This window comes from Empidonax traillii, unplaced genomic scaffold (genome assembly GCF_003031625.1).
Source record: "Empidonax traillii isolate 1590-97213 ecotype Southwest subspecies unplaced genomic scaffold, ASM303162v1 scaffold65:size4453928, whole genome shotgun sequence".
In the NCBI taxonomy this organism is placed as follows: domain Eukaryota; kingdom Metazoa; phylum Chordata; class Aves; order Passeriformes; family Tyrannidae; genus Empidonax; species Empidonax traillii.
This window is the reverse complement of record NW_020955258.1, coordinates 415,155-432,469: the sequence shown is the minus strand read 5'-3', so window position 1 is coordinate 432,469 and position 17,315 is coordinate 415,155. Positions and strand designations below refer to the sequence as shown.

The 17,315-nt window shown below is 40.5% G+C and overlaps 1 protein-coding gene across 5 annotated transcripts in view; it reads left to right on the top strand.

Annotated features, from left to right (window-relative positions):
• ALS2 (alsin Rho guanine nucleotide exchange factor ALS2) overlaps nt 1-16,811 on the top strand; it is a 77,929-nt gene extending 61,118 nt beyond the window's left edge. For 3 of the 5 annotated variants that reach the window (XM_027880134.1, XM_027880135.1, XM_027880133.1), the window contains 21 exons: nt 363-494; nt 709-837; nt 1,150-1,220; nt 1,579-1,645; nt 1,933-2,135; nt 2,257-2,322; nt 4,034-4,132; nt 4,645-4,809; nt 6,035-6,146; nt 6,444-6,521; nt 6,645-6,778; nt 8,811-8,978; nt 9,250-9,367; nt 9,872-10,029; nt 10,526-10,648; nt 12,527-12,703; nt 13,100-13,145; nt 13,781-13,842; nt 14,477-14,626; nt 14,926-15,022; nt 16,002-16,752. In XM_027880134.1, the coding sequence (XP_027735935.1) occupies nt 363-494; nt 709-837; nt 1,150-1,220; nt 1,579-1,645; nt 1,933-2,135; nt 2,257-2,322; nt 4,034-4,132; nt 4,645-4,809; nt 6,035-6,146; nt 6,444-6,521; nt 6,645-6,778; nt 8,811-8,978; nt 9,250-9,367; nt 9,872-10,029; nt 10,526-10,648; nt 12,527-12,703; nt 13,100-13,145; nt 13,781-13,842; nt 14,477-14,626; nt 14,926-15,022; nt 16,002-16,040 (2,394 nt within the window). In that variant the 3' untranslated portion in view covers nt 16,041-16,752. The other 2 variants (XR_003570810.1, XM_027880136.1) reach the window with 2 other exon arrangements.
• Nucleotides 16,812-17,315: the final 504 nt, after the last annotated feature.

The window sequence follows — 17,315 nt, the reverse complement described above, 5'->3', positions numbered from 1 at the left end:
GACTAAACAGGAGCGGTAACTACTTGTACATTTAGCCCAATATAGGAATTTAAAATATTCTCCTGCAGTTGTTAGCACTGTTTCTGCTACAGCTTGTTAGGCTGCAAGAAGGTAGAGCGTGTAATTGTGTATTAATCATTCTCCTTATAACATTTATGGAACTTCTTGTGATTTTTAAAAACTCAGAGCACACCAACAGAACGTGTGCCACAAAATAACTCAGTCTCCTCTGTTTGTTAACCAGACCAACTGTCGTGTATTTAGTGCTGATTTAATGAAGTGAGCAGCTGTACTGCAGCTTGGTCAGTATTGTTGGTGCTGGTGTTCAGACTCTCAGGTCTGTCTTACCTTGTGCCCTACAGGCATCTCCAGAATACCAGAAGCTACAGGATTCTAGTTCGTGTTATGAGAGCCTTGCTGTCCAACTTAGCAGAAAAATAAAAGAAGCAGAATACACACTTGGCTTCTGGAAGACCTTTCCTGGGAAAATGACGGTATAATGACAATTGTCAGTCCATCAACATCTTGAATTTCTGTTACCGATGCTGCTGTCCCAGTTGCACTTCTCATTTTTCTAATGGGTGTTGCTGTAGTACTCTTTAAAAATAAAAGGTTGGGCCTTTACTCTGAAAGACAAACAGCACTGACCTTAAGTCACAATCAGTGAGAAGTCAGATGCTGTCATTTTGTTTTTCACTCTTCCTGTAGGATTCCTTGCGGAAGCCAGAGCGTCGTTTAATCTGTGAAAGCAGCAACCGGGGTTTGTCTCTTCAGCACGCTGGAAGATTCTCTGTAAACTGGTTTATCCTCTTTAACGATGCTCTGGTACATGCTCAGGTAAGACAGCTTGTATCCAGGAAAAAAAAACCCTTTTCTCTGCTTCAAACAACATGATACGTTTTTCATATAGTGAAGCTTTTGCACTGTAAAAATAAATTTGAAATTATTTACTTTTTTAACATTTCATTGCCGTTGCTGTGGCTGGCATGGTTTCTGCTTGCTGTTTCTTGGACCAAGGGGATGATAGAAAGAGTCAGTAATGAATAGTTTTTCCTAGTCCTCAAAGAAAGGAAAAAAAACATTCAGAAAAGCATGGGGCAGGGTTTGTGGATCAGTACCTGGTGAAGTGTCCTTTCTCTTTTTCTGCAGTTCTCAACACACCATATTTTTCCCTTGTCCACACTGTGGGTGGAAGCTCTTTCAGAAGAAGCCGGTAATGTGTGAGTATTCTTGTTTGTGATGCTGAAGTACTCATTCATCTTGGGAGAGAAGATGAGCGTTTTGTGACCTATTATTGTGAACTAGAAGTGGAATAGTGTGATTGGAGTCATGTCTACCCTTTTTTCTTGTTTCAGAAAATGTTGTTTTCCTATGTCTTAAAAAAAAGTTGTATAAACATCAGAAAGAAGGAGGGAGTTGAGAGGGGAGAGAGTATTCTTTCCTGCTTCTTCTTTTTACTGCTGACTTAAAGGGAATGCTAGCTGGGGAAGGGGAGAGAAGATACAGTATTGATACTCTAAAAAATCTTGCTTTTTCAGGATGGAATTTCACAGATTAAAATACTTTCCCCCCATGTAGGAACGGGTTGAAGATTACAACACCAGAAGAACAGTTTGTTCTCGTTTCTTCAACACCGCAGGAGAAGGTGGGCATATCTGCAAATTTGGAACAGCTTCGGTGATTTGAATGAGGTTTTCTCCCCTCCTGTGAAAACAAAGTGGGAGAAGGATTGCCCAAGTATTCAGCAAGAATGAGGTCTCCCTGCAGTTTGGGGTGCGGGTTGGCTGTACAGGGTGCCTGGCTGTAGCAGCACTCCTGTGCACAGCACTGCAGCCAGCAGGGCGAGGAGGGGCCTGTGTTTGCTGGAAGGGGAAGGTTCAGTGCAAAGACAGGCGTTAGCTCAATTCTCTGATGAACCACTTTCTGTTTCAGACCAAGTGGCTGAGGGCAATAAGCCAAGCAGTGGATCAGGCCCTTAAAGGGACTTCTGACATAATTCTCTATGGAGCTGGTGGGAATGTGCCAAGACAGGAACCTCCTATTTCTCGCAGTGCCAAATACACCTTCTATAAGGACCCTCGATTTAAGGATGCTGTTTATGATGGGAGGTGGCTTTCAGGAAAACCCCATGGCAGGTAAAAGCATGAATGTTAACAGTTGAAATCAAAATGAGGTGGTTCACTCACAGAAGTTATCTGGGAAGTGCCAAGTGACCCGATTATCTTATACGCTTGCCTGGCTTTGTATTTTTTCCAGAGGGATCATGAAGTGGGCAGATGGGAGAATGTATTCTGGGACTTTCCGGACCGGGCTGGAGGATGGGTAAGATCCTTTCACTACTTGTGGAGCCAGAGGGCAAAATATACTTTTTGTTGTAATTAAAGGTTTTGCAGTGAATCTTACTGACTCAGGGTTATGTACAGTACTGTTGATGTATAGATAATCTCTCATTTATCCAGAGGTGTGCCAGTTGTCTCCACAAAACACTGCCGTTAGTAATGATTAAAAACTTGCTTTTTCATAAAAACCAAAACTGATTGGGGTAATCAGCTGTAGGGTGGAGGAAGGAAATGGTAAAGCAGCCGAGAAAGAATGGGGTGGGTGCCACCTCTTAGGCAGAGGAAGCAGTTGAAAAGTCTGCAGTCAGCTCTCTGCTGCATAGGTGATTATTAACAGTTTGTGTTGCAATGCTCTGGCAGAAGTTCTGGTATTGTTGATTTTATCCTTTTAGAAAATTCAATGCCTTTCATACAATGTAGTGAAGCATCTTCTCTAATGTTTTCTTTGCTGTATTTCTGGTAGAGTAAGGGTTTAATAATTCAGACAAGAGCCAAAATCTTGACTTCAGGGTTTGGGTAATGAAAATAAAACTAATGAGGGTATGTGATCCTGATGATGAAGATAACTAGTACAGAGGAGACTGAAAATAGGATGAATGGAAGTTCTAGAGCTTATCAAGTTATGTGGTTAAACAAATAAGACCACTTGAAAGTAACTTAGTTTATTACTCAGCTTTGAATTGATCTGTGGATTTCATTGCTGAGAATCTGCTTAGAGCACTGTTGAGGCTGAGAGGTTAACTTGCTTCCAGAGGCATTTTTATGTGCATCTTGTGAGCAGACATGTCTGTACTGGGCAGGATAGAACTGTGAGGAGTCCTGTTGGCTTCCAGATGTATTTTCGAAGTGTTGAGTTGGAAGAGAAATTGAAACGTGGTCTGACTGCAGACAGCTTTTTAAAATTCCTCTTTGCTACTGTTATGATGTCAAACTATAAAACCAGATTAGAGCTTTGGTCATTTGTAACTAAGTGTAACTAATCCTGCTGATTTTAGGGTTGTTGGAGATGGAAACTGCAAATTAATGTATTGGTATTTAGCTGTAATTGCTGAAATTATCAAATGCATATACTTGTATTTCAGCATGCATGTTATAGTCTCAACACTTATGTCTTGTTGGGGTAGACATGCTCTTAGGAGAACCTTCATAATTTTGTTTAATCTCCTCAGGAGATTAAAAGCAATAAGTAAAGTTGTGTATTACATTCTTTTGGGGCATATTGAAATTTTGAATAATTCCATATCACTCAGCATAATTGGAAGCTAACATCCTTTTAAAAAATATTTTCTGTAGCAATATATGTTCTCATCTTTCCCTGGAATAAAGGTGTGCTTGAATTATCAAGACCCAAAGAAAGCAATAAAGGTAGAAGGGGTCTTCAGATCAGAACAGACTGAGAAAAACGTTGCAGTGTGGTGGAGAGGGGTATATTCGCAACATGCCACAATCAAACAGGGGAAAATCCCATCACTAAGTTGACCTAGTGATGCTGAGCCACTCACTTTCTCTTGAAAAAGTGATCTGTAATTGCTGTAGTTAGAGATGTGCTAAAAATGAAATAGAGCCTCTGATTTTAGAGTGGGTCCGCGATATGTATCTGTTTTTCAGGAGGTGTCTTAGCAGTGTATATATATATATATAGCATTATCAGTAGCACTACAGCATTCTTGTGTTCCATGTCTGTGCTCTGGCAGGTACGGTGAATACAGAGTGCCCAACAAAGCCCTGAATAAGGATGACCATTACGTGGGGTACTGGAAGGAAGGCAAAATGTGCGGGCATGGAGTCTACAGGTAACACTTGCTGCTGTCATTGCAGAAGGGAGAGCAGAGCCAACGCTGCTTACCAAGCCCCTGTGCAGCGTTGTGACATTTCACACTTGTGGCTGTAGTTAGCTTGGCTCATTTTCTGCTTTGCTTTTGTAGATCGCTCACGCTGCAGACTCGTACAGTGGTCTGGTATTAATGGCTGTTCTAATGTTGCTGCCACCTTCCAATAATACAGAATTCCTTCTTCTGAGAGAGAAATATGTCAACTAATGGCCTTGCTCATTCTGGAGAGAGGGGGTTTAAAACAACAAAGCATCAAAAGTCTTGTATTAAAGGATTGCTTTTATTCCAGATACATTTTAACTGTAGTTCCTGCCTGATGTGGTTGTAATGCAGTTCCTAGAAGGAAAAAGAGAGGATTGATCTGATTTGGTGAAAGGTGGAGAAGGGGGAAGTACCCAACAAAAAAACCAATCAAAAGCTCCCAAACCAGCCCCCCAGCAGAACAGCAGATTGTTTTGTTGTTGTTGTTTCAGCTACGCTACGGGTGAGGTGTATGAAGGGTGTTTCCAGGATAACATGCGGCACGGGCATGGGCTGCTACGCAGCGGGAAGCTGACCTCTTCCTCTCCCAGTATGTTCATTGGCCAGTGGATAATGGACAAGAAGAGTGGTTATGGAGTCTTTGATGACATCACAAGGTAATACTTCCAGAAACCCTTAAAACTCCTCTGGTATGACGTGCAATTGCAAAAAGAGTAGGAAAGGACTTGATTTGTTAGTACCAGTAACAGGGCAAGACTCTTTCCTCTTTATTGCTAGGCTTTCTGGGTTGATGGTCCATAAAACTGGGTCTAGAGATTGCTTTTTTGGTGTTGCTTCTGGAGTAATGTGGGGAGGGAGAGGTTTGCTTTGGGTTTTTTCTGTCTTCCTTTTCTGTCATACTCCTGCCTGAAAACGAGCTCTGAACGTGGTGTCTTATTGAGGTATCATGTTGTGTGTGTGCTGAAAGTTCTATGAGTGTCACGTGAGGAGTATTCTTTCATCTCAGGCCTCTGAGTCTGGGTTGTTCAGTGGTGGCTATGCAGGACTCAGTAAATTTCAGCTCATGCTTAGGTTTTCCATTTGCTCTGTCAATGCAATGGAGGGAAGATGATTTCTCTCAGAGCAGAGCACCGAATTGACCATCTCAGAAGCAGAATTGCACTACACATGTACATGAAATGAACACTGAGCACAGATAAACATGGTCTGCTTTTCAGTTACCAATTCATCATTTTTTTCTGAAAAGGGCTTTTGGTGAAAGCCAATGGAACTGTTTTTGTTTCAGCTGAAAGCCTCCTTCGAAAGCAGAGTAGACAAAATCTGTAGAGTGAAAGGGGATTGTTTTTCTGAAACAGAGCTGTTGTAACATCTTCAGGTAAAAGAAATAAAAAAACTTTGGCAAAGCGAAATCTAAAATGAACTTCATTCATCTTTTCTAAATAACTGTAAAATACATCAGATAGATGCATGATGAAGCTTAAGATCACCTTTCCTGTACAACTTATATCTTAGGTAAAGCTGATCAGAACAGTCAATAAGTTTCCCTGTTTTATATGTGTTGGAGCTCCTGCTCACGTTCCTTGGGGTATGAACTGGGCTTAGCAGGGCTTCAGCGTTGTTGAGATCACCAGGAACAGCTTGCTTGGATATGGCCAGTTTGAAATGTGAATTGTGAAAGGAAGTTCACTGGAATTATTTCTATCAAATAGGGTCTGCATTTCTGTGGAGCTGGTAAAAACTAGACTGACAGACCCCAAGCAAGTGCTGGATGACTCTCTCCTAGTGGTTTCTGTAGTGGTCAAATGTGGCAGTAAAGCCAAAGAGAGAATATAAATAAATGCACTACTTACACTGTATTCTTTGTACTTGATTTTTCGTCAGAGGAGAAAAGTACATGGGAATGTGGCAAGATGATGTTTGCCAAGGCAATGGTGTCGTGGTTACTCAGTTTGGACTGTATTATGAGGGAGCCTTCAGCACCAACAAAATGATGGTGAGTTGGACTCCAGACTCTGGGCTGTAGTGACTTGTCCCCACGTGTGGCAGCTTTCTGGGGCAGATGAGTGTGTGTTAGGCTGTGTAAGCCTTCTGTTCTTCTCACCTTCTACTGCCCAGGCTTTTAAAACTGTCTTTAGAACTGTCCCTGTTTTACATAGGACTACTTCAGAAACTGCTTAAAAGATTATTATTTGCTAAGAATTAGGAAGAGGTTTTTCAGTGTATCTTTAGATCTGCAGTCTGGCCTTCTGTTATAATTACTACTTTGTGTTCTTTATGATTCTTTTTGTAGGGGACTGGAATTCTACTTTCTGAGGACGATACCGTCTATGAGGGGGAATTTTCAGATAACTGGACTCTGAGTGGAAAGGTTGTTATTACAGTTGTCCCTTGTAAACTGTTACTGTCTAAAAAAAAAAAAAAAAGAATTACTTGCCTTGTAATTTCTTTCCCAATGGATTTCACTTAAATTTTTTTATCATCTTCTCTCAAGGGAACACTGACTTTGCCAAATGGAGATTATATTGAAGGTCTCTTCAGTGGAGAGTGGGGATCTGGGATAAAAATCACAGGAACCTATTTCAAACCTACCTTGTATGAGAATGAGAAGGACAAACCTAAAGCACTGTAAGTGTTGAACAAGAAATAATTTCTCACATTGGTTCAGTAATACTTAGGAACAGAACTACTGTCTCTTTTCAAAGGCTAGTTAAAAATATTTCTTCCAAAGAAACAAGTTTTGAAAACAATTTTCCTCTTTCCTCCTGCTCATGAAATAAAACAAGGTAAACATCTTTTTTATAGCTATTCTTGCTTTAATTTGCTTGAATTATTTGAATATGCATATTCATTGCTTGAATATGCAAGTAATGGCATGAAATGACAGGACAGCTGACATGCTGCTACTGTCCTGTAGCATTTCAAATTTTTTGTTTGTTTTTATTGGAATGGACTGTTAGAACCTGAGTTCGCAGCTTCTGCTGACTTTTGAGGTACTGGAGTGGTTAAGTTAATCACAGACCTCTTTGCCTTCTGCCAGTTATTCTCTTGACAAATTAATTCATTTATTATGTCATTTAATAATGCTAGTGGGGATATATTTGGACAGAACCGGCCAAATACTACACCTCTTCCAAACAATGCATAAGAAAAAAATAGGAAATTGTTCAATTGCAAAAGAGCATTTTAAGACCTTGGCAAAGATCACTTTGAAAAGTATCCATGGAACCCTCTGTGTAAGAGATGCATTAGGTCAATTTGCCTAATTATTTCTGGGGAAAAAAAATACATGTTTAAGTTATAACTGATACATCTTTGGGTAGAAGAAATCTAATTTAAAGAGTTGTTGGTGAGATGTCAGTATTTGGTAGCACCATATACTGGTTTTTTAATTGCTGTGTGGGATTCAGTATTTTTGAAGCACACTCTCCAATTTCAGATTAGAATGGGAAACACAGCTCTGATGTTTTCACGTAGATTACTTCTCAGGGTGCTTCCTGAAGCTTTCACTGGTAATTTCTTTTGACAGTGCTGACACCTACAACAGCATGCAAGTTAAGCAGGCCTCCCTGCTGAACTGAACACTTGCAACTTTAGCAGCTGTCTGCTTTTTACCCCAGTAGGGAGTCTATGAATAAATGTATGTACATATTTGTGAGGATTGCTCATGAAATAAGGGTTTCATCTGCCCTCTTGAAGTTGAAAATCTTCTGGTATAATTTGTGAAAAGGCTTTGAGCCTACTTTTCTGCTTTGTGAAACTGGAAGCATGGGGAAAGCCAGTGTTGCTAGTTCTCAGCTCAAATGTGCTAGAAGAAATATTAATGAAAGGTTTGACTATTTCTGACACTCAATTTAAATCAAGATAGAACTGTGAACCTTGACAGCATTTGTTTGTTTTACAAAAGCTTTTCAAAGTCCTAAATCTCATCATATGTCTGAGATATCTTTATCTGTATATATGAGGAGAACAGCTCTTGGTTTTCTTACAGCAATAGAGGATCCCTGAGCGTTGTCTGTCAGTAAAAAGGTGCCTGAGCTGGTTGGACTCTCTACCAGCACATCCCTAGCAGGTCGCGTAACAGGTTATGTAGGTGCTACTTTAGGGTCAGAAACTGTGTATCAGTCCTCAGTATTTCTTTGGGTAGCTCTGTTACTTGTACGTTCCATGACAGAGAGATATTTGGGACATATTTGTATTGTCTCCTTTCTACCTGAATGTGCCCCGAATTTTCTGAATGAATACCAGTGGTCAAGATAAGCACCTTTTTTGTGTTTAAACAAACCATTTCCTGGAAGGCCACAAGAAATAATAAAACTAATGAGGTTCATAATTTTCTCACATGAAAGTATTTAAAACATTTTAATCTTGTAGCATTATAATATATTACATGGATTAATGTATGTCAGCAAGGAAAAGAAATTAAGGATAGGTGAAGTTTGTAAGGTTTGTTGGGGTTTTTTTAAGGTGTTAATTAAATAGTAGGCTCTAGGTTTGTTCTTAGTGATAAACTTGATTCATAGTAGGGTCTGTGAAGTGTATCAATTTTGGTAGAATAATGTGAGCTATTAGACTGGCATTAGCCATGGGTGGCTGTCATAGCTGAATGTGTTGTTTCACTGCTATTTGATTTTAACAGACCAACTGGTCATTTCGTTAGGCGGAAACTTGGGATCCTGGCGGTGTCTCCTGATGAGAAATGGAAGGCAGTATTTGAAGAATGCTGGAACCAGCTTGGTTGTGAGAGCCCTGGCCAGGGGGACAGGTGGAAGGCTTGGGACAACATTGCAGTGGCTCTGACCACCAACCGGCGGCAGCACAAGGACAGGTTGGTCCCAGGAGAATTAGTCAGCAAGACAAAACGGGTGGAGAAAGAAACTGGAATCACACTCTACTCTAAATTAGACACTTTGACTGTAAAGCTTTAGTTTGAACAACAACAGCAAACCCTAAGCAAAACCATAACTCTTACTACTCTGCACTACAAACCCTTTCAGGGACATACTGGTGTTTAGAACTAGTTCAGTTGTTAATGTCAGAGGTTTTTGCCCTCCTGTATGTCTCAATCTATGCAATGTCTTTGTCTGTTTGAACTGCAGCCCAGAATTATTGAGCCGCTCACATACTCAGACACTGGAAAGTTTGGAGTTCATTCCACAACACATTGGTGCCTTCACCCTGGAAAAATATGAAAATATAAAAAAATATTTGATAAAGGTATGTGATTCAAATGCTCCCATAGTAAGGCATGGTAAGACATGACATCAAACTCACTTTGTAAGCTTTCCTTAATTCCTTCCATATTTGCACTCCTGTAATCCTTATACTCGTTGATGTCTGCCCGTAACTTTTTAATTTTTTGAAGTCCATAACTGAGACTAAAATCATTGAATACATAATGGGTGCTCTCTTAAAGTCAGTTTCTGTTCAGTTACTGTTTTCAGTTTTACACAAATTGGATCCCAGCAAAGCACCTTGAAATAATTGCTAATTATTTCATGTTAATTTTAAGTGTATTGGACAGATGCCTAGTCCAAGTGATAGCATAAGTTCTTGTACTGCCTTGACTCCTATGAGCTGTGTTCAACTGATGCATACATTTTATAATTCAAATGGCAATTTGTTAAATATAGCTATTTTTTGAGGTATTTTGTAATATTTTTTCTGAAACTTGTCAGCCATTGACCTATCTGACTGGCCAGTTAATATCCTTTACCTCAGGCTTGTGATACTCCTCTCCATCCCCTGGGCAAGCTGGTGGAAACACTGGTAGCTGTGTACAGGATGACCTATGTTGGAGTAGGAGCCAATCGCCGGTTGCTGCAGGAGGCTGTGAGAGAGATCAAGTCCTACCTCAAACGCATCTTCCAGCTCGTTAGGTAATGAGCCTCTTATTTTCAAGTCAAACTACTGCTGAATTAATTAATAGTGTCTAGTGTTCATACACTCCAAGTGTGCCAGCATTGTTACTTGGGTTTGGAGTTTCCTTCTTTTCCCTTAACTTTTTTGAGGAGTCTTGAATATTTTGTCAGAAATGGAAAAATTCAAACCTTCATATCAGTGTATTACATCCTACCTTGTCCTTCAAAATGTGCCAGTGAGAAGCTCAGCTTTAATTGAGTCTTGCCAATCTGAAAGCAAAAATACTCTAAATTACCATGAGAAGCCTTGTGATGTTGATGTAGGAAAGGTAACGTTGTCATTGGAAGAGTTTCTTCCAGGGAGATGGTGCTGTGTGTCTGTCAGCTATGCTGTCCTAGCCCGCCATATATTATTTCTGCTGACGTTCTTCTCTCCAATCTTGCCTTCTAATGCTGTGATTTGTGGAAACTTATTGAAATGAACTCAAAAATGATTATGTGTCTTGCCTGTTAGGTTCTTGTTTCCTGATCTGCCGGAAGAGGGCAGCACCATTCCATTTCTGGAACTGGAGACAAAAGGAAGGCGATCATTTTGCAGTGGGAAATCGGATTCCAGATCAGAATCTCCTGAGCCAGGGTACATAAAGGAAAAAAAATGAACAAAACAAACAAACAAAAGCTAACAAAGGCTCTATTTTATTTCTGTTCCAGTTTTTTTCTTGGGTGAGGGGAGAAAGATAAACACATGATGGATATAAGCAGTGTTTATTTTCCCTTTGGTTGTGATGACAGATTCTGATATGCAAACTTCCATGTGGTGTTTGTAATAAGCATTTCATCCTTGTTCCATGCAATGGTTCTTTACTTAAACCTAAATTTGTTTTTATCTGTTATGGGTAAGCAAGTTTTATTTAGGATAAGAGCACTGGGGGTAATTTGTAATCTCTTCTTAGCAGAGATACTATTTAATGGATTTGTACTTATTTTCTGACTCTTATCCCCCCTACAGTAGGCTCATACTACATGAAAGATTTGTTCCAATGATTATCATTCCATTTTTATAGTTAATTAGGTTTTTAAAATGTCTTCCCCTACAAACTACCCCTCTCTTTTTTTTNCAATCGCCGGTTGCTGCAGGAGGCTGTGAGAGAGATCAAGTCCTACCTCAAACGCATCTTCCAGCTCGTTAGGTAATGAGCCTCTTATTTTCAAGTCAAACTACTGCTGAATTAATTAATAGTGTCTAGTGTTCATACACTCCAAGTGTGCCAGCATTGTTACTTGGGTTTGGAGTTTCCTTCTTTTCCCTTAACTTTTTTGAGGAGTCTTGAATATTTTGTCAGAAATGGAAAAATTCAAACCTTCATATCATTGTATTACATCCTACCTTGTCCTTCAAAATGTGCCTGTGAGAAGCTCATCTTGATTATGGATTTGCAGTTTAGTGTCTCTGGATATTGATGCTGTGCAAAGACAGTGTTCAGAGGGTATAGAAGACTAGTGAGGATGGAGACTCCCAGTGTATTCCCTAGAGTTCTTATCAACATGGATCATTCAACATGGATGGATGATCTGTCTGTGAAGGGCTTGCTTGAGAACAATTATAGCTTTAATTGGGTCTTGCCAATCTGAAAGCAAAAATACTCTAAATTACCATGAGAAGCCTTGTGATGTTGATGTAGGAAAGGTAACGTTGTCATTGGAAGAGTTTCTTCCAGGGAGATGGTGCTGTGTGTCTGTCAGCTATGCTCTCCTAGCCCGCCATATATTATTTCTGCTGACGTTCTTCTCTCCAATCTTGCCTTCTAATGCTGTGATTTGTGGAAACTTATTGAAATGAACTCAATAATTATAATGTGTCTTGCCTCTTAGGTTCTTGTTTCCTGATCTGCCGGAAGAGGGCAGCACCATTCCATTTCTGGAACTGGAGACAAAAGGAAGGCGATCATTTTGCAGTGGGAAATCGGATTCCAGATCAGAATCTCCTGAGCCAGGGTACATAAAGGAAAAAAAAATGAACAAAACAAACAAACAAAAGCTAACAAAGGCTCTATTTTATTTCTGTTCCAGTTTTTTTCTTGGGTGAGGGGAGAAAGATAAACACATGATGGATATAAGCAGTGTTTATTTTCCCATTGGTTGTGATGACAGATTCTGATATGCAAACTTCCATGTGGAGTTTGTAATAAGCATTTCATCCTTGTTCCATGCAATGGTTCTTTACTTAAACCTAAATTTGTTTTTATCTGTTATGGGTAAGCAAGTTTTATTTAGGATAAGAGCACTGGGGGTAATTTGTAATCTCTTCTTAGCAGAGATACTATTTAATGGATTTGTACTTATTTTTTTACTCTTATCCCCCTTAGAGTAGGCTCATACTACATGAAAGATTTGTTCCAATGATTATCATTCCATTTTTATAGTTAATTAGGCTTTTAAAATGCCTTCCCCTACAAACTACCCCTCTCTTTTTTTTTTTTTTGTTTGTTTGTTTGTTTGTTTTGTTTTGTTTTAGCTATGTGGTAACCAGTTTTGGCTTGCTGCTCCCTGTGCTGCTGCCACGGCTCTACCCTCCCCTGTTCATGCTGTACGCCTTGGACAACGAGCGGGAGGAGGACATTTACTGGGAATGTGTTTTGCGTTTAAACAAACAAACTGATTTGGCTCTTCTCAGCTTTCTTGGAGTGCAGGCGTGAGTATGCTTCAAAAATGAAACAAACTGGAAAAGGATTACGGCATGTGATTAGATAAAGCAACTAAAACAGACCCCTTATTGTGAAAGTATTTCCTTTGATTAAAATGCATCTAAACTTGTCTTCAAGCTAATTAGTGTGGTGAGAGAGTGAATCAAAACTTCCCTCTTCCAAAAGGGGAAGTGGGAGGGATGAGAAGGGGGTAAAAAGTTGGCATTGCTCTTGGTACAAAACCAGTGACATTTCAGATAAGGCTTTCTGCTACTTGTGCTAGATGTAGTTGATCCTGTAGGGAGGGCTGTTGTGTCTCAGAGAAGAACATGATGACTTCATTTTGAGGTGAAAAATGCTGTAAGATTGTGCCCTCTCAGTAGGCTGTGTTGGGTTTCTTGCAGGAAATTTTGGCCAGGAACTGTATCCATCCTTGGAGAGAGTAGAAAGGTATGTTCACTGGGCCTTGACTTTCAGTACATTTTGCTTATTTCAAGAAGCTGAGATCAAGAAGCAGTCAAAGAATTTTTGCTTAAGAGATACTGTGTTATCTTGTTTCCTTAATGTTTGCCTCTTACATGCTACATTAGTGACTCAGCAGGGGTATTGGACAGGATGATCTCCAGGTGACCCTTCCACCCCCAACCAATCTGTGATTTCTTACAATAGCCATCGGTCCAGCTTTGTCACTTACTGCTTTACTTGGTAATGAATTCTAATTCAGGAAGACATTGGCTTGATCTCCAATTATGAAAATGTGAGAATAAAAGTGTAGCAAGGAAATTTTCAAGCTGCTTGTCCGGTTTCCTCACTTCTGTGGGTTTCTCTAAGGCTTTTTGCATCCATTCTCTACCTGCTCCATTCAGAAAGACTTAAGCTTTTTCTCTAGTTTTAATGAAACTCATAAACAATATACGTAGGCAAATTTCTGGAATGACTGTAGCACCCAGGTACATTCCCCTTTCCTTGCACTGGAAAACTGACAAAAAAGTCTTCTATGCCAGTGCTGCATGATGGTCTACTTTTCTTGTGCTGCTGAATAGGGAGGTTTCCAAACCTGCCTGATCCATCTTATGATTACACAGGTATCACCAAATACAAAAGATGCCTGCTTTGCCTCTGCAGTTGAATGTTTACAGCAAATCAGGTAATTCTCTGAAATTTGTCTTTTAGCGTTTTACTGGTCCTGCTGTAGTAGTGTCTGGTTTATTTGACTGTGATCATTTACCTGTCACCTTTTTTCGTTCACCTCCATAAGAGAAGTCAGGGAGAAGTTTTCCAGTTCCCACTAAACATGCTAGCAGTTTCTGCTAACAGGGAGGTGTTGCCTCATAAATGTGACTGAAGGGTGTGTCCATGGGACGCCATTTAGAATCAAAGGCATGAGGGTGTCTATCAAATACACACTTGGGAATGTCTGAACAGCTGTGGTGAAATGACCTGTGCATGGAAAGCTTTCTGTGTCTGTTAGCTGTATCATGTTTTAAGAATTTAAGCAGAAATTGAAAAGACTTTAGAAAGGAATTTTTCCCCTTTTACCAATTTACTAAAACATCTTAAAACTGTGAAGACAGTCTCACTTGCAGTGGTGTGTCTTAGTGTGGTAATCATAGCCTGGGGTACTCAACAGCCTTGGCAGCTGTGGCTGTTGTGGTGTGAATGGTCTGACTTCCCTTCTTGGGCGTGGGAGGGCTGTGTGGGCTGGCACACTGTCCTCCTAATGCATGTGCAGATCTCTAACTTCTTATTGTTACCCTGTTTTGCTTTTGCTCTCCAAATAGTACCACTTTTACCCCAGCTGACAAGTTGAAGGTGATCCAGCAGACTTTTGAAGAGATCTCCCAGAGTGTACTTGAGACCCTTCAGGAAGATTTTCTGTGGTCCATGGATGACTTATTCCCTGTTTTTCTCTATGTGGTGCTACGAGCCAGGTAGGCACTAAGGTTGGCATCAGGCATAAGCTGAGCATAAGCAGTGGGAATACTTTTACCTGTGTTAAACACTCCTGCTGCTCGTCAGAGGACTAGTTGCTACCTTCTTGTAGCTGGAAATTTTCCAGTTTGACTGTTTGCTTTGGCCTGAGGAAACCTTGACCAGTTTACTGTGAGATGTCTGTGACTGAGGTTAAGGACAAGCGTGGGCTTTTGCACAACACCACGTGCAAGAAGTGGAAATATCATAATGGTGTCTTTTGTTTGCCTGTTCACTTTCCCACTCTCACATATGACAGGATAAGGAATTTGGGGTCTGAGGTGCACTTAATTGAAGACCTGATGGATCCCTATCTGCAGCATGGGGAGCAAGGCATCATGTTCACTACCTTGAAGGTATGACAGAGTTATCAAAGGCTTTCTTTGGAAATAACCAGCTTTTAGCAATGAGGATCAGCTTAGGACAATTGTATGAACATTAGGTTGTAACTTCTTGGACTGTTTAATTGAAATTTTTAGCTAGGATGAGTAAGGAGACTTAACTAGAGCTCTGGATAACATAACAATTGCAAGTACTGCTAACAAAAAGGGGCAACGTGCAAATGTACATTATTCAAATGTCGTGTTGGTTGCTGTTGACTGTTCTAAATGCTCACCTGGAGCTTGTCATTCTCCTGCAACTTAACAAGCCTTATTTCCTTTATAAAAATTTCAATGAGGTTCTTCTTTGGAGATTAGCCTACCAGTAAAGTTTAAGCCTAACATTACATCAAGACTTTACAGCAATTCAATTTGGGGAAAAAAAAATTAAAAATTTAGTATCACTCTCCACGTTTTAGTAAGTACTCTTATTTTTTAAAGTATGGGAAAAGGAAGAGAACCCGTTTGGAAGAATATCCTATTGTCCACTAAGACCTTCATAATGGAAATATGTTGTTTTGGTACCTCAAAACTGTTCAAACAAGTGCTTTTCAGTCTGAGTGCTTTTGAAATGCTTCACCCCTGCATCCTTGTCCTGTAAGAAAATATTTTCTTTTTTTGAGTCCTTCTGTTGAAGGGCAGAGAAGGACTTAGGAGCAAAAATGTATTTCATCTTGGTAAAGCTGGGGACTGTGAAAGTATTTAGAGCCTCAATTAATGCTATCTTGCTTGATTAGGAGTTGGATGTCATTTGTAACTTAGTGTCCTGTTCTTGTTGCTAGCTTACCCATCAGAAGATTCACAGGTGTTGAGTGTCACTGTAGCATCACTGCTTGTAAAGGGCCTAGACTTCTGTTTTCTTGGATAGAAAAAACATCAACCTTTTTGCATGTGCTGTTTTATCAGGTTGCTGTGAACTGGTATGTACACTAACCTGAACTTTGTTTTAATTCAGGCATGTTACTACCAGATTCAACATGAAAAGCTTACCTAGACCATCATTTACCACCTGGCTCTCTGGGATAATCTACTCAGTGGAACTTCACTGATAACCACTTCTTCCCTGAAATGGCCCTTAGAAAATACTTGGTTACAGCTCTCCTGCTACAGAGGAAAATATTCAGTTGTTTCTTCTGAACTTTCAGTTCTAAGATTCAAAAACTGCAGTCAGAGCCTAACTATGAAGTGGTGATGAAGTTAGAGACTTGGTTTGTCAAGTACCTGCCAAGAAGAAATACTTTCTTATTCTAACAGCAAGATTATTTACTCCTTTTAAATGAACCATGCTGCAAAAAGGCATGGCACCTTCATAGAACACCTGTGAAAGTCTGGACTGCATGGCTTCCAAAACAGGGGGTTTGTTTTTATTATTCCTGGTTTGTCAGCAGAGACATTTAAAGAGAATTAATTGCACCACAGAAGGCATTTGGTCTTCCTGATTTAAGCTGTTACGTTTGTTTATTTAATAAAATAGAAGTATGTTAGTATTTATAATGGGTAACCTGTACTGTGTTTGGCTGTAAAGGTTTTGAGGCATCCGTGTTGAACAGCATTGCTGAATGCAGTATTCGTGTGCTGTTGTGGAAATAATCACACTGTTATGGACTTCCCTGTTCACTAGAGTTGTAAATATAGAGGTAATCACCTTTCTGTTTATGAAATAAATAAAAGGCACTGACCGTTTCAGATTTTGGCACTGAATGAAATGCTCTGCAGTGTTCAGTTTGATTACCCTGAGGCCAGAGGACAAAAGCTTTCTCTGGAAAGTTTTTCCATAATCTTTCTGCCTCCCATGTGACAGGAGGTGAGAAGGTTGCTCTTGAACAGCTGTGGTGGGTTGGCCTTGGCTGGGCACCAAGTGCCCACCAAGCTTTTCCATTGCTCCCTTCCTCAGCCGCAAGCAATGTCTGGCCACTTCCCGGGAAGCAGGGCTTCAGCATGCAGAGCAGCTGCTCCAGAGGCAAACTCCTGGCACTGACTTCAAGGCCTTTCCACTGTGGGAAAGCTCCTGAGCAGTTCAGTCCCAGGCTGCGTTGAGCTGGCTGTGACAGCGGGTTTGGAGCTGCCACCGTCCCCCCTGGTCCCGCCTGCCCCGAGGCACAGCTTCAAGGCTCTGGTGCTTCCCGTTCGGATGGGGGCTCTGGAGTGTCTGTGTCAGCACTAATTATGGGGTCTTGCTGCTTTAGGAAAGCTCCCTGTGGTCCCTCAGCACGATCCATGGCTCCTGAGCACTGCTGGAGCAGATCACCTCGAGACTGTAGAGAACAAG